The sequence below is a fragment of the Mobula birostris genome, chromosome 29, assembly GCF_030028105.1.
Source record: "Mobula birostris isolate sMobBir1 chromosome 29, sMobBir1.hap1, whole genome shotgun sequence".
Taxonomy (NCBI): Eukaryota; Metazoa; Chordata; class Chondrichthyes; order Myliobatiformes; family Myliobatidae; genus Mobula; species Mobula birostris.
In genome coordinates, this window is record NC_092398.1 from 1,343,698 (window position 1) to 1,360,999 (window position 17,302).

A 17,302-nucleotide genomic window follows, 5' to 3' on the forward strand; every position below is an offset into this window, starting at 1 on the left:
CCACCCAACCCATCTTCCACCTCACCTGGTCTCACCTATCACCTCCCGGCTTCTCACTTCATCCCCCTCTCCCCCACCCAACCCACCTTCCACCTCACCTGGTCTCACCTATCACCTCCCAGCTTCTCACTTCATCCCCCCTCTCCCCACCCAACCCACCTTCCACCTCACCTGGTCTCACCTATCACCTCCCGGCTTCTCACTTCATCCCCCTCTCCCCCACCCAACCCACCTTCCCCCTCACCTGGTCTCACCTATCACCTCCCGGCTTCTCACTTCATCCCCCTCTCCCCCACCCAACCCACCTTCTCCCTCACCTGGTCTCACCTATCACCTCCCAGCTTCTCACTTCATCCCCCCTCTCCCCCACCCACCCACCTTCCTCCTCACCTGGTCTCATCTATCACCTCCCAGCTTCTCACTTCATCCCCCTCTCTCCCCCCCAACCCACCTTCCCCCTCACCTGGTCTCACCTTTCACCTGTCAGCTTGACCTCCTTCCACTCCCCCACCTTCTTATCCTGGCTTCTGCCCCCTTCTTTCAGGTGCTGATAAAGGGTCTCGTCCTGAAACATTGGCTCGTTATTCTTCTCCATAGATGCTGCCCGACCTGCTGAGTTCCTCCAGCATTTTGTGTGTGTTGCCTCCTGCAGAACTGGGATTTTAAGTATCTCTCTAGTTCTTGTGGGTCACCAGGTGAGAAGACATGTGTTGTATCCCCTCTAGTGCATGGAAAGGAGGTGGGAGGATGATCAGGGAGTGAAAATGAGCATCCGGAAGATTCTTATGGTGATTGGAGGACATTAGAAGGGGTTGTCAGGGGGTAAGTATTTTTTACACAGAGAGTGGCGGGTGCCTGGAACATGCTGAGAGGGGTGGAGAAAGAGGCAGATACATCAGGGGCACTTAAGAAACTCTTGGATAGGAACATGGAGGACAGAAAAATGGAGGGCTATGTAGGAGGGAAGCGTTAGGTTGATCATAGGGTAGGTTAACGGGTCGGTACGACATTGTGGGCCGCAGGGTCTGTACTGTGCTGTAACGCTCTACGTAATTCCCAGAGCAGGAATTGCTAGGCTGACATATGGGAGACAGCTTTGCCAAGACACTATTTTGAAGAGCAGAGTTTTCCAGAAAGCCACTCATACATTGCGGAACCTCACTAAACAGATTACCTGGTCGTTATCGCATTGCTTTTTGTGAGCCTTGCTCTGCACTAATTGGCTGCCATGGTTCCTATCTTACAAAATTTCAAACGTATTTTTTTGGTTGTACAATATTGGTAAAGCGTGCAGAAGGTAAATCCAAGTCCTCCAGTCCAGTCGTGGACAGGTGTTCCTCCTTACGGCTGCTGCTGGTACTGAGCCTCAGTGGCTGTAAAAAAGTCCTCCAGCACACTTTGGAGATACTCAAACGTCGGCCGATCGTCGGGCTTTTCTCTCCAGCACCGCATCATCACTTCGTAAAGTTCCTCCGTGCAGTTTTCAGGCGCTGGCATCCGATAGCCCCGCTCCAAATTCTGAATCACCTCCGGATTGGTCATTCCTGTGTGCAATGATAAGGAGAGGTGAAGACTTAGAGAGAAAGAAGACACGTGATTGTCGTAAAGAGAGAGCCGCCTTTAAAATATATATAACAGCCCATTGGCTTGGGAAAAGTTGGACTTGATTAAAATAACAATTGAATTCGACCCCACTCCCAAAGATCTGACAAGCAGAGAAGCGATTTAAATCAAATGGTTCAATTTAATATCAGAGAATGTATACAGTATACAACCTGAAATTCTTACTCTTCACAGACATCCAGGAAACAAGAAACCTCAAAGAATGAATGATATTAATATCAGAACCCCAAAGCCCCCCTCTCGTGTACAAACAACAGCAGCAACATTAACCCTTCCCCCCCCCACTTGCACCAGCAAGAGCATTGACTCTCTCCCACCAAGCAAGCAATAGCAAAAACCAAGCATTCCAGCTAAAATCAGAACACCACCTACTGAAATTGAACAGTCCGGATATAAAAGGGAATTAAAACTCTCATCTCAGTTCAATAATTTTATTGGTCAGCCAGTCTTATTGTCTCAGGTTCCAAAGGGAGGTGGATCATCTGGATCTAGAGCGGCTGAGGGCTGTGACTCTTGGTCCTGCCAACGATGGGGGAGAGCTCAGAAAATGAAACACCGCTGAAGTGCTCCAGGAATGGGAGTGCGGCCCACATGCCACAGAAGCCCAGCTTGGAAACCTCCTCAGCCACAGATCCGCAGCTACTGATGGAATCCAAACTTTGGGGGCGGTGGGGGGGTGGGGGTTGCAGTGGCAACAGATTCTGTGGCAACTCCCCACTACACATGAATGAGGCCAATAATTCAGAGCCGAACTGAGCTCCCAGTTCAAGTGTTTATTAACAGCTTGTGGCTCTCCGACAACCAATGCCGGGTAGCGGAGAAGATGCGCCGCAAGTATTAATGGCTCACTTGCCTTTAAGTTCAGGGTACAAGGTAGGACAGGTACAAGAACATTGTATTGGGAGTCTGATCAGCAATGGTTAATTAAACGTAGAACATGGAACATAGAATTTAGAGCTTTACAGCATAATACAGACTCTTCATCCAGAATTTATTCTGCTATATTTCATTAGGAGTTTGAGGAGATTAGGTACGTCACCAAGAACACTCAGAAATTTCTATGGATGTACTGCGGAGAGCGTTCTAACTGGCTGCTTCACCGTCTGGAATGGAGGGGTGATGTGATTACTGCATAGGATCGAAATAAACTTCAGAGAGTTGTAAACTCAGTCAGCTCCATCATGGGCACCAGCCTCCGTAGTATCCAAGACATCTTCGAGGAGTGATGCCTCAAAAAGGTGGCATCCATCATTAAGGACCCCCATCACCCAGGACATGCCCTCTTCTCACTGCTACCATCAGGAAAGAGGTACAGGAGCCTGAAGACACTCTCTCAGTGATTCAGGAACAGCCTCTTCCTGTCTGCCATCTGATTTCTGAATGGACATTGAACCCATGAACACTACCTCACTACTTTTTTATTTCTATTTTTGCACGACAGTACTTAGTTAATTTAGCTATTTATTATATATTTATACTTGCTGCAATTCACGTTTTTTATTATTGTGCATCACATTGTACTGCTGCGGCAAGCACAACAAATTTCACGACACATGCTGGTGATATTAAACCCGATTCTGATTCTGATAAGCCGACCTTTTAACTTACTCTGAGATCAGTCTATCACTTCCCTCCCACATGGCCTGCCATTTCTCTGTCATCCACATACCTGTCTAAGAATCTCCTAAATGTCCCTCATGTATCTGTCTCTACCTCCATTCCTGGCAGGTCATTTCACACATTCACCACTCTCTGTGTGAAAAACCAACCTCTTTCCTCCAATCAGCCTAAAATTATGCCCCCTCATATTAGTCATTTCTGCCCCGAGAAAAGAAGTTTAATGCTGGATAAGGGATTGGACACACTAGAAGCAGGAAACATGTTCCCGATGTTGGGGGAGTCCAGAACCGGAGGCCACAGTTTAAGAATAAGGGGTAGACAATTTAGAACGGAGTTGAGGAAAAGCTTTTTCACACAGAGGGTTGTGGATCTGTGGAATGCTCTGCCTCAGAAGGCAGTGGAGGCTAATTCTCTGGATTCTTTCAAGAAAGAGTTAGATAGAGCTCTTAAAGATAGCGGAGTGAAGGGATATGGGGAGAAGGCAGGAACGGGGGTACTGATTGTGGATGATCAGCCATGATCACAGTGAATGGTGGTGCTGGCTCGAAGGGCCGAATGGCCTACTCCTGCACCTGTTGCCTATTGTCTATTATCCCAATGTCGTTTGGTCAACTTGTGGTGAAGTAGTGAGTATTATCAAACACCGGGTGTCAGGTTTGCCTCTGCCTGCCCGTTTTTAGTGGGAGACCATTCTCAGCTCCCTGCTATCCCCCCCAACCTCACTGGGATCTGAAAGTCCTGTGGAAAACCAAGCCGAGGAAATCCCCAGGGCCCTGTGTTTAAGTTTACAGCCAAGAGGCCGGTGCAGGGACATCCCTGGGTGGATATTACAAAGGCACGCTGTCCCCGGAGAGACAGAGGAGGATCAATGGCTCCCAGCAGGCTCACTCTCACAACAGGAATGCTCCAACCACAGCGGAGGCAAGCTCCCAAAGGCCATAGAAAATACTGAAAAATACCCACACTGTTCAAAGAAACATACAATTAAAAAACATCATTTAAATATTTCAGAAGATATTAAAAATAAATGAAGTCTTAGAAAACACTTGAATATTGAGCTGAACTGAAATACGTCCTTTGATTTTGTGTTTTCTATTCTGTGCTTGAGGTCATATTCTTTGTTGTAATTTGTGGGATTTGTTTTAGCTGGGGTGGGGGTGTGACTTGATGTTTTTCTTTGAACAGGTTCCATGGTTTTCTTTGTTTTGTGGCTGTTTGTGGGGAAGACGAATTTCAGGGTTGTCTACTGCATAAAACTTTGATGATAATTGTATTTTAAATCTTTGAACGATGAAATAAATAGGGAATTAATTTATTCTGAAGGATGTGAAAGATGTAAAACTACTCTGGAGCTTTGTATAGACATAGCAGCAGAATTAGGCCATTCAGCTCATCGAGTCTACTCGACCATTCTGTCAAGGTTGATTTCAAGTCAAGATTATTGTCATTGAAATGTGATTATGAATAGCGCCAAATGAGACAATGTTTCTCTGGACCAAGGTGCAAGGCACAATAGTACACATAACACACAATAACCAAGGAAAGTAATTAAATCTATAATGAATTACGCATGATTAAACAAAGTAAAGTGCATAAATTAAATATTGTCAGGTACAGTACAGATTATCCGGTGACACTTGGAATGCGATGTGACAGGGAGTTCAGAGGCCTAATGGCCGGAGGGAAGAAGTTGTTGCCTATTCTGACTGTATTCATTATCCCTCTCAACACAAATCTCCTGCCTTCTCTGTGTAACCCTTGACCCCCTGGCTAATCAACCTCTGCCTTAACTATACCCAATGACTTGGCCTCCACAGCTGTCTGTAAAAGGTCTCCCAGAGTAGAACCTGTTTATGGTCCCCACCGGGATCCCAGTGATCAGAACGAGGGCAGAGAGAACCTTTGAGAAACACCTAGACTTGTAACCCTCAGATTCAAATTCCAAAGACGTACGGGTGAGGGTTGGTGGATTGTGGGCACACTATGTTGGCGTCAGAAGTGTGACAACACTTGCAGGCTGCCCCCAGCACGTCCTCAGACTGTGTTGGTCGTTGACACAAACGCTGATGTCTATTTCATCTTTCGACTGACATGTGGCAAATAAAACTATTCTTCTAGATTTCCAGTCTGGCCCTTCCCACTAGAAGTGTATACCACTCTTGTAAGTTACGAATAAACTAATCTTGGAATTTGCCAGTGGACAGATGTTGCCCCCGCCACCCCCACCAGATCACCAGCTATGTACTTGTTCGTAGGGTTGTTGGAGATTCCGTCACAAACATTTCGTCACCAATCGAGGTGACACCATCAGTGCACGAACGAGTGTCGTTTCTGCTGAGCGCTGGCGTTTATTGGTCCGGCTCCTCATTCTGATTGATTGCCTCTCACCCTGGCCGCTAGTTTCCGCTGGGCCCCAGCCAACTGGATAGCTGAGTTTTCTCTGCTGGCCCGTATCCCTGCTTATCGGTTGTTGTGCGCGTTGGTTCCTTGATAACTCGGCAGAAGCAACTCTCAATTGATCCGTTTTCTCTTTCATTTCAAACGAACTATATCTGTTTATAGCAAGATGGGGCCAGTGACCATCGCAGGCGTTCTGTGAGCTGCAGAAATTTTTCCCAAACATTCTTTTAAATATATCTCTTTTGAATTGTCTTCTGCCCTCTGGTTGATCTTTCTTTGATTCAATTTTACTTACTATTCTATAGATTTACTGAGTATGCCAGCAGGAAAATGAACCTTAGGGTTTGATGTGGTGACATGTATGTACTCTGATAATAAAATTTACTTTGAACTTTGTTGATATGTTGTCAATACAAGCTAAGGCAGCGTCCATTATTAAGGACCTCCAGCACCCAGGGCATGTCCTTTTCTCACTGTTACCATCAGGGAGGAGGTACAGGAGCCTGAAGGCACACACTCAGAGATTCAGGAACAGCTTCTTCCCCTCTGCCATCCGATTCCAAAATGGTCATTGAACCCTTGAACACCACCTCACTTTTTAAATATATATTATTTCTGTTTTTGCATGATTTTTAATCTATTAAATATACACATACTGTAATTGATTTACTTATTTATTAATTATTATGATTTTATTTTCTTTCTTCTATATTATATATTGCATTATGCTGCTGCTACTAAGTTAACAAACTTCATGACACGTGCCGGTGATAATAAACCTGATTCGGAACATTCTGATTCGAAGAGTTTATACGTCAGTCATTGCTGGATTTGTACCTGGATATGGTATCCGTCCGTACGTTACGATCTCTGTAAGGAGAATTCCAAAGCTCCAGACATCAGACTTGATGGTGAATGTGCCGTAGTTGATGGCTTCCGGTGCTGTCCACTTGATGGGGAATTTAGCACCTACACAAAAAAAAGCAATAGGTGTTAATTAAATGCAAGAATATTCTGCACAGATTGGAAATCCAGATAAGCACGCAGAAAATGCTGGAGGAACTCGGCAGTTCAGGCATCATCTCTGGAGAGGAATACATAGTCGACATTTCAGACCGAGATCCGCCCAGAACTGTGGGGACTGCCGAAATCACACACAATATAACATAAATACAAGAGATTCTGCAGATACTGGAAATCCAGAGTAATACACACAAAATGCTGGAGGAACTCAGCATCTGACATTAGATGAAACAATAATAACTGCATTTTAAGCTTCAGGTGAAATTTTGACTAAAAGTAAATGATTAGATTTATTGATCCGACAAATTTAATAGCAACCAATTCCACAAAATCTCCACCCATCCCATTAGACAATGAGCATTCCATGGCTGAGTTACAAAACTGAATTTATTTTTTACAAAATGTGAAATGCTAACTACAGCCACAGACCCGAAGCAGTTTCAATGTGGTGGCCGGAAAACGGGGGTTCCCAATCTGGGTTCCACGGACCCCTCAGTTAACGGTAGGGGTCCATGGCATAAAAAAGGTTGGGAACACCTGTTGTGAACTGGTGGAGGATCTTGGCCCGAAACATCAGATTCAGATTCATTTATTTATCACATATACATCGACACACACAGTGAAATGTGTCATTTACGTTAACAACCAACAAGTATCGTCACACATTGCAACTCCAACACGGGATACCTACAATGTTCAGCATAACAACTACAACATCAACACAACTAAACAAGCCCCTTTCCTCCCACCCACACAGTCCTCCAACTCCCAGGCCAGTCCCCTATATTGTTTATTCTTCTCCACGGATGCTGCCTGACCTGTCGAGCATTTAGTTGAAATGTTAAATGCTCAGTTTGAGGCAGGTTTTCCAACTTGGAGTCCACAGACTCCTTTTATATGGTATTGGTCCATGGCATAAAAAATATGGGAACCCCTGCTTTAAGGCGATGATGCAGGTACAAGGAAAAGATTGATTGTATTGTAAAACATCGTATTGGGAGTCTAATCAGCAGCATTGATTGTTGCTGGATGATCCTAACGTCATTTGGTCAAGTGAAACATTGAATTCTTCAAAACCTCTTCTCGTAAAGTTATTAATATTAATAAAGTAAATTCCAGCTGATTGGGACATATCGGGAACAGCATATTTTGGCCCAATTAAGTGGCTGCCCCAAATAGCCAAAGTTTCATGGAAATAGTTAAAATGGAATAAAAAAAAGACAAACTACTGTTCCACTGAGTAACAAATTATGTAAAATACTGTGCAGAAGTCTTAGGCATTCAAGATTTTTTATCTGGTTTCAGATGGTAGAATTCTGATCTCAACATCATCGAGGCTGTTTGGGATTACCTGGAGAGACAGAAGCAAGCAAGACAACCAAAGTGTGCTGAAGAACTGTGGAGAGTTCTCCAAGATGTTGAGGAACAACTGACCAGCTGATTTTCTTATAAAACTGCATTACAGTGTATTTAAGAGAATTACTGTAGGTTTAAAGGCAAAGAGTGGTCACACCAAAGACTGATTTGATTTAGATTTTTACTGTTTACTGCTCGTTATACCAAATATTTTGGTATTTAGAAACTTTTCACTTTATTATTTTGAAAGCATCTTCGCTTTACAGAATAACACACACAAAATGCTGGAGGAACTCAGCAGGCCAGGCAGTACCTATGGAAAAAAGTACAGTCGACGTTTCCGGCCGAAACCCTTCGCCGAAGGGTACCTGTTGGCTGTGCTGAAAGTTATGAAGGTGTTTGAGAACCTGGAAGGTGTTTTCAAAATCAAGGGATCTATAAGTTCAAAACAGTTACCAAGTCAGAAAATTGTTATTGAGTTGACGGAAGTTCTTAGTTGTGGAGGCCAAGTCATTGGGTATATTTAAAGCAGAGGTTCATAGGTTCTTGACTAGTTAGGGTGTCAAAGGTAACAGGGAGCAGGCAGGAGAATGGGGCTGAGAGGGATAATAAATCAGCCATGATGGAATAGCAGAGCAGACCTGAAAGGATGAACAGCCTAATTTTGCTGCTATGCTTTATGGTTTTATGTTCTTAAGTACTCAGTTTTCTTGGAATTTAGTGACAAAAGCAATGTATTCAAATGCATGCCTGGGTAATTTAGTGCCGATGTGGGCTGATCATTCTGGGTTTACTTGGAGTCCTTACCATAAAGATAGTTTTCACTGCAACCGGGAAGGCTAAGATGAAATCTGAAAGAAATGCTCAAAGTTACACTTAGATGACAAAACTTTAGCTCAGGTTCATTAAGTTAAAGTATTTGCACCGATCGACAGCTCATAGTGTAATTTTAAGATTATCATTGTAGAGGAATATGTTTGAAAGTTTTTTACAGTTAAGGTTGTTGGATTTGAAAAGCCAGGATAGACTCAAAGCACATTTATTATCGAAGAATGCATAAATTATACACCTTGAAATGAGTCTGCTTACAGGTAGCCACAAAGCAAGAAACTCGAATAACCCTATTTTAAAAAGACCGAAAACCACATTGCAGAAAATGAGAGGGAAAAACACACTTTGTGCAAACCACAGAAGCAAGCCAGCAGCATCGTAAACCAGGCGAGTCCCAGGTCCGCTCCTGGTGCAGGCGGAGTAGGCCCAAGCAAGCCTCAGTCCCCCGTTTTCACACCAGTGGGGTAGAAATGCACAGTAGCCCGATCAGTTCACAGTCTCGGTGCTGCGGAGAAAGGGATAAACATTTGCGGGAGAGCGAGCAAAATCAGCCCGACCCTTGTCTCTGTACCTGATACTCAGTCTTCCAGTCTATCTGTGCCGGTGGTTAAGTTGTCCAAGCACCAGGTAATGCCACGTTCTAGGGGCCGGATCCAGACACCCTGATAACCCTGGAGCTTTTCTCAATCTCACCAAATCGACTCTCAGCTCGGAGCGATCCAATCTTGCATCCGGGTTAGGTGCACGGGCATCGAAACTCTTCCACATCGACTCCTCTCCAAAATGCTCACTCCACCTCCAGCAGTGTCTGTGACCCTGGCGGCTCGAACACATTGCGTCTTGTGATGCCCCAGCACAGCCCATTCACCAAACCAGCCTCCCCTCCGCCTGGCTCCTCACTGCAGTGACAGTTCAGCATAATTTGCTTCACGAAAGAGGTTCATGAAAGAACATACATGGAGAGGTTGCTTCTAATAGCGGGAGAATTGCCTTTGTTGTAGTTTTATCCCAAAGTTCTTCACCTTTAATGGAAATAACCACTGGGAATGCTACTAAAATTCTCCAGTGTTGGATGGAGTTCCTTCAGAAACCAAGAGATGTCTCTGCCTCTTGCAGTGTTTCAAGCCAACCACAAGATGGCAGTGCGTACACAGGCATGTACTGTCTGCGCACGTGTGCGATCTCACGACTGACAGATTACTGTGCTCATCCATTAATCACCAGATCGTTCATCTCTGGTCAAGCACAGAGGATGGTTATTTATGAAATTATTTATTTATTTATTGAGCTGCAGTGTGGAATTGGCCCTTCTAGCCCATCGAGCTGTGCTACCCAGCAATCCTCCAATTTAACTGCCGAAGGGTTTCGGCCCAAAACATCGACTGTACTTTTTTCCATAGATGCTGCCTGGCCTGCTGAGTTCCTCCAGCATTTTGTGTGTGTTACCCCAATTTAACTCTAGCCTAATTGCAGGACATTTCACAAAGACCAATTAACTCGCCAACTGGACTGTGGGAGGAAACCAGAGCATCCGGAGGAAACCCACACAGACACGGGAAGAATATACAAGCTCTTTACAGGCAGCTGTGGGGATTGAACCTGTGTCACTGGTACTGTAACGCGCTGTGCTAACCCCTACACTACCATGCTGCCCTGGAGGAGACCATTCAGCTCGTAGCAGAACAATCCCATCACTCCTATTGCCACACCTGCAGCCCTCCAAAGACAGTGTGGCTCTGTGTACATGTTCCTGAGGAGCGGGAGTAGTATCTGCAAAGCTACACCGGCTGCAGAATGTGCCTTCAACCCAGGTATTTGGAGCATGGTTGAAGGACCCAACATGAAGATTTCTAAGAGCCAACCCTACAGAATATTTCTATAGACAATGCTCAACTCGAGGTGGTAAAGCAAAACACACACAAAATGCTGGAGGAACTCAGCAGGTCAGGCAGCATCTATGGAAATGAATAAACAGTTGCCGTTTCGGGCCGAGACACTTCTTCGATGTGTAATAGAATTTTCCACCACCATCTCTGACATTGTCCTCTTGTCTGTTTTCCTTCAGCCTGTGGAATATTGAAAGTCGGCAGCCAGTACATCCTCTGCCTCCACAAACATTTCTAACCTTGTCTGAGACATTGACGGCCTTTCAATGTCATTCACTTCCCCAGATACCCTTTCAGTTCCTCATTCACTCTTCTCCAGTTCTCAAAGGTGTTTGATATTTTCTGCTGTTCAGGTAAAATATGTAAAATAATCTCTGCCCTTTCTATATTCCTCAGTATAACTTCTGTTTCTGTAAGAAGGGACCCATAGTCTTTTGCTGATATTTTCTTTACAAGTTTAGAACATAGAACAAGACCGGCCATTTGGCCCATGATGTTGTGCCAACTTTTAACCTACTCTAAGATCAATGTAACCCTCCCCTCTCACATCTTTCTTGTTGCCCATTATGCTGCTGGCATTTAGGGCAGCAATGAAGGTCCTCCATCTCTGGTGGTGTTCAGAGCTTTCTTCATTGTGTCAGTAGCTTCCTCTTGGTTTTCACTACCGTCAGTCATACGAGTCCCATATGGAGACTCAGCAATACCTCCCACATAGCCTTCCACTTTTCTATCAGCCATGTATTTAGGTTGACTTTCAATAACTTCAGTAATGATAGTTCCCCAGAGGTCACCAGTGAGTAACATTTAACTGGACCATCCATGTAGATACCATGGTTACAAGATATAGGGGTGGGGGATCTTACTGAGTATTGAATATTGAAAGCCCAGGACAGAGTGGATGTGCAGAGGATAATTTCTATAGATAGATAGATAGATATACTTTATTAACCAACCAAGAATAGAGCGTAAATATAGCAATACAAAAAGCCCCAACAATCAAACAACAAAATGCAAACTATGCCAGATGGAAAATAAGTCCAGGACCAGTCTGTTGGCTCAGAGTATCTGACCCTCCACAGGAGGAGCTCACGTTCGATGGCCACAGGCAGGAACGACCTCCCGTGCTGCCAAGTGTTGTATCACGGTGGAATGTGGCCGAAGTCCAACAGTAAAGAGTTCTATATCCAGTCTGCAAACACGTTCCTCGATCGTAATATACCCCGGATTGCACCATCTGTTGTTGGGAGAGTCTAGGACCAGAGGGCACACAGCTTCAGAATAGAGAGATGTCCCTTTAGAGCGGAGATGAGGAGGAATTTCTTTAGCTAGAGGATGGTGAATCTGTGGAATTTGTTGCCACAGGCAGCTGTGGAGGTCAAGTTATTGGGTGTATTTAAAGTGGAGGTTGATAGATTGTTGATTAGTCAGGGTATGAAAGGTCACGGGGAGAAGGCAGGAGAATGAGGTTGAGAGGGATGAAAAATCAGCCATGATGGAATGGTGGAGCAGACTCGATGGGCTGAATGGCCTAATTCTGCTCCTATGACTTATGGTCCTATGAGCAGGTCAAAGGCTGGGGGTCTCACAGTGAGTGTCTTACCTGTCAGACCTCAAGGTAGAAGTCAGGAGCATGATGGAATTCTCTCATCCTGAACAGATTGGGGCATCTTCAGAAAGTCACAAGCAGCTTGCCAGCGTCAGGCCAGTGGAGTCTGTTTGACTGGCAGTGCTCCAGTCACACTGAGGGCCCATTCCCTTTGCCACCCGTATGCAGTGGTACAGAGCAGAGCATGTCGCGTCCTTTCCAGGGTGGTTTGTCCACCTTTGGTCCCCACCTGGCACTCAGCTCTCACCTGTGGCTCCCCGTAGCTGTTTGCATGCGACAGCGGCCACACCCCGGGCAACGGCTTCGACAAGCCGGCTAAACCAGGTGAGGGTAGCCGACGGGTCTCAAACCCTCGGTGAGATAGGGAGTTGTCCATCCCAGCATGTGAAGACAGACTCCGGCGGATTGAGCGGACGAGACCTATGGAAGGTCCAACGGTCAAGAAGGCGGTCTCTGCAAGCGTCGTGGAACGTGTAGAACAGGACAAGACACAGAAGACATCCTGGTCATCCACTGCGCCTAGTCCCATCTCCAGCCATCTCGACTCTTGTCTTGCCACTGGATCCAGATGGGAATTGGGAAGAGAGAGTGAGGCTGACGCTGCGCAACTCTCCCTCACTTAAATCCAGATCAAGCGCTAATCTTGACACCGTCACTATGGTGTCGAGGTCTTCATCGACGTCAACGATGGACGAACAACAACGACAGAGCGTACCACAAGATGCTGTGTAGTCACACACCCTGGCACCTCCCAAACTTATCGAAAAATGATCAAACTGGAAAGAACATAGAAACCTCGCCGAAAGACTCTCACTCAATTCAATTCAAGTTTAATTGTCCATCAACCATGCATGAATACCCATGAATACAGCCAAACAAAACAGCGATACTCCAGGGTCAAGATACAAAACACAGTACCAACAGTCATACACAGCACGAAGGACACACAAGATAGCAAGCACAGATGGTATCACAATCACACAATGAAAGAGTCCAATAGAGCCCGTCTCCCTCTGAGTGAACACTTGGGGGCAGCACCTACTCCAACTTGGACACCTCAATATTTCAGGAACAGCTTCTTCTCCCCTGCCACCAACCCATGGACACTACCTCACTATTAGTTTTCTACTTTTTTTTGCTTTCTTTTTGCACTATTTATTTAATTTAATATTTTATTTATGTATTTCTTAATGTAATTCTTATTGGAAAGAAGAAGATGATGCCATCAAACAACGCGACCAAAGACGACGTCCTCCAAACAGTTCACAAAACGACTTCCTTTGCTTCTTCTTTCCAATACGATTCTGTTACTATTGGAACCTGTGATTTACATTTTGATGGCGAGTTTTGGGCTAACTCAGTGACTGGGCGCTTTGCTGTCTCCAAAGTAGTTCTGTGAGGCTTTGTGTGCAGTGTGAGGCCTGGAGATAGGGCAAGGGGTGATCGACTCCATTTCTCATCGATCGAAGCGTCGAACAAGATTGAAATCAACGGGGATGAGAGCGGAAGGCGAGTAGGTGTTCAGCACCGTCTGCCCACGTGTGACCGGTCTCTCTCCCTCGTCCTTGCTTGCTGCTTTAGGAGAAAGGCACTCGTGTGTGACTGGTCTCTCTCTCTCTCTTGATGCTGCCGGAGGATGGGGCCAGAGTCCTGGGTCTTCGTGCTTTGTGGATTGGACACTGATGTTATGATGTGTTTCTGCTTTCTGGTTCCTCATTTTTTTATTGCTATTTTGTGCGATTTTGATTGGGGGTTTGGTTCTGCACAGGCTGCAGTCAACGAACAACAGGACTCTGGTTTGATGTTTTATATTCTGCATTTTTCAATCGTTTTTTTGCCATTTGCACGATCTGTTCTTTTTTTTGTATGTTGGGGGTTTAGTCTTTTTCTTTGAAAGTTTTTCTTTGTATTGAGGCTGTCTGTGGGGAAGATGAATCTGAGGGTTGTATACCGCATATGTACTTCATAAACATTTACCTTGAATCTTAAAGTTTAAAAAAATTATTGTGCATTGCAATGTTCCGCTGCCACAAACAACACATTCCACGGCATAAGTCAGTGATATTAAACCTGATTCTGATTCCGGTGGTTTACATGGACGGTACCAAACTTCCAGGGACTGGGCTCTAGGGAGGAGTTGGCAAGTCTAGGACTTCACTCCTTGCAGTTTAGGAGACTGTAGGGTGACCTTATAGAGGTGTATAATACCATGAGGGACATTCTGTAGACAGGGTGAATGCACCCAGTATTTTTCCCCAGGACTAAGGAATCAAGAGCAAGAGGGCGGAGGTTTAAGGCGAGAAGGGAAAGGGTTAATAGGAGCCTGAGGGGCATCTTTTTCACCCAGAGGGTGGTCTGTATATGGAATCAGCTGACAGAGGAAGTGGTTGAGGCAGGGGCATTAACAACGTTGAAGGGACTTTCGGACAGGTTCATGGGTAGGAAATGCTAGGGATATGGGTCAGAGGACCAGTTTCTGTGGTGGAAGGATCTCTGACCATGACAAAGTTCGTAGGTTGTGGGAACTGTTCATAGCTGGGGTGAGTGGAGTTATCCCCTCTGGTTCTTGAGCCTGGTGGTATGGCAGCAATGAGAAGAGAGGTGGTGGGCATCCCTGATGGTGGAGGCTGCTTTCCTGCGACAGCGCTTCGTGTAGAGGTGTTCAACGGTGGGGAAGGTTTTACATAAGATGAGGAGTCCTTGAAAGTGAGTTACAGGTTGTGGGAGCATTTCAATGATGGGGCAAGTGAAGTTATCCCCTTTGTTCAAGAGCCTGATAGTTGAGGGGTAATAACTGTTTGTGGGCCTGGTGGTGTGGGTACTGAGGCTCCTGTACCTCCTTCCTGATGGCAGCAGTGAGAAGAGAGCGTGTCCTGGGTGGTGATGGACGCTGATTTCCTGTGACTCCACTCCATGAGGTTGTTTCTCCGATGCGGTTTCCTGTAGAAAGCTGTAGCTCACAATAATGGTGCTCTGTATTAGACAACGAGTCTTTGTTTTGCGCTGTACTTGCACAGAGCTGCTGGCCCGAATGGCACTTGCAGTTCAGACGTTTACTGGAATAGCACGTTTGGATCCGAAAGCCATGTTCTGTGGCTTCCGGCCTGGAGTCAGCATGACCGTGACTGATTTCCTGTTCATTGTCTTACAGAAACATCTGTCACTCACTACAGCACAGAAACAATGCGTTGTGACAGTGAGTGACGTTTGAATCACTAGGGGCTGAAGACAAGAGACAAAATGTCCCACACAAATAATCTTCAGAGATGACATTCTGCAAAGACTATTTTTAGAATATTGGTAGGAATTTCTACCGCATTAAGGCCATAAGACATAGGAGCAGAATTAGGCCTTTTGACCCATCAACTCTGCTCTGCCTTTCCAATGTGGCTGATTTATTTTCTCTCTCAACTCCATTCTCCTGCCTTCTCCCTGTAGTCTTTGACACCCTGATTAGTCAAGAACCTATTGACCTCCACTTTAAATATACTCAGTGACTTGGCCTCCACAGCCATCTGTAGCAATGAATTCCACAGAGTCACCACCTTCTGCCCAAAGAAATTCCTCTACATCTCTGTTCTAAAGGGCGTCCTTCTATTCCGAGGCTTTTTCCTTTGGTCCGAGACTCCCCCACTACAGGAAACATCCTCTCCCTGCCAACTCTATCTGGGCCTTGCTGCAATAAGATCTCCCTCGTTATTCTAAACTGCAGCAAGGCCATCAAACACTTCTCATGCATTAACCCTTCCATTCCTAGGGTCATTCTCCTGAGCCTGTCTGGACCCTCACCAATGCCAGGTCATCTTTCCTTAGACAAGGGGTTCACAGTAGCATCTTGGCGAGCACGATGGTCATCAGAGCTCAGTGTTCAATTCTGATGTCACCTGTAATGAATCTGTATATCCTTCCTGTGCAATGCGTGAGTTTTCTTTGGGTGCTCTGCTTTCCTCCCACAGTCTAAAGACGTACTGGTTAGCCGGTTAGTTGGTCATTGTACATTGTCCTGTGATTAGGTTAGGGCTAAACAGGGGGTTGCTGAGCGACGCAGCTTGAGGTGCTGGAAGGGCCAATTCCACCCTGTATCTCAATAAGTAAATAAACAAACAAACAAGTAGATAGATAAACAGATTGATAGACAGATAGATAGACAGACATATAGACTGATAGACAGATAGATAGATAGACAGACAGATAGATAGATTGATAGATAGATGGAAGGACAGATAGATTGATTGATTGATAGATAGATAGATTGATAGGTAGATAGATGGACAGATAGATAGACAGACAAATCAATCAATCAAACTGCTCACAATACCCTAAATACAGTCTGGCCAGCGCTTCATAAAGCCTCAGCATTACACCACTGCTTTTATATTCTGGTCAACAGCACAGTTCTCTGACGACATTAAACGCCTAATTTATTTGGGTGTGCTTAGCGGCCATCATCAGCCCCTGTGTGTAAGGTGGTCATGGGAGCAGGTGGGGAATGCACTGGTGGTGGTGTACTGCTATTCCCTGAGCCCCAACATGAAAGAGAAGGTAAAGGCAGATCTCGACTAAAGTGAGACATTTGGTTACAAATGACTCCTACGTCTTCTCCAGTATTGATCAAATGCGTCACCAATACAACCCTGTAGCAGCATTTCCCTACTAGGCCAGAAAATAAAATCCACTTTCAGAGTTTTTGATTTCTTTTGGTTCCACAAATACAAAACACAGGCAAGTCCGAGATAGATTTCGGTCTTGCTTGTAATGTTCAGCTGTGTTTTTGGTGGGTGTCACCTTGGGAACATATATGTGGTTGTTACCTGGAAGCGGTAATGTAGTGGTTAGCGTAGTATGCTACAGTATTTATAAATCAGCTGAAGGATGAAGATTGATTTTCTGTGTATGACACCATGGGCACCTTAGAGCCAGAATGTGTGTCAACTCTCGTGGGCTGCTCCCAGCACAT

The 17,302-nt window shown here is 45.3% G+C and overlaps 1 protein-coding gene across 2 annotated transcripts in view; it reads right to left on the reverse strand.

The window, feature by feature from the left end:
* Nucleotides 1-459: 459 nt before the first annotated feature.
* LOC140190250 (proto-oncogene tyrosine-protein kinase LCK-like) overlaps nt 460-17,302 on the reverse strand; it is a 103,174-nt gene continuing 86,331 nt past the window's right edge. For both annotated transcript variants that reach the window (XM_072246817.1, XM_072246816.1), the window contains exons 12-13: nt 6,481-6,612; nt 460-1,544 (exon numbers count right to left, since the gene is read on the reverse strand). In XM_072246817.1, the coding sequence (XP_072102918.1) occupies nt 1,342-1,544; nt 6,481-6,612 (335 nt within the window). In that variant the 3' untranslated portion in view covers nt 460-1,341. The remainder of the gene's footprint in view (nt 1,545-6,480; nt 6,613-17,302) is intronic.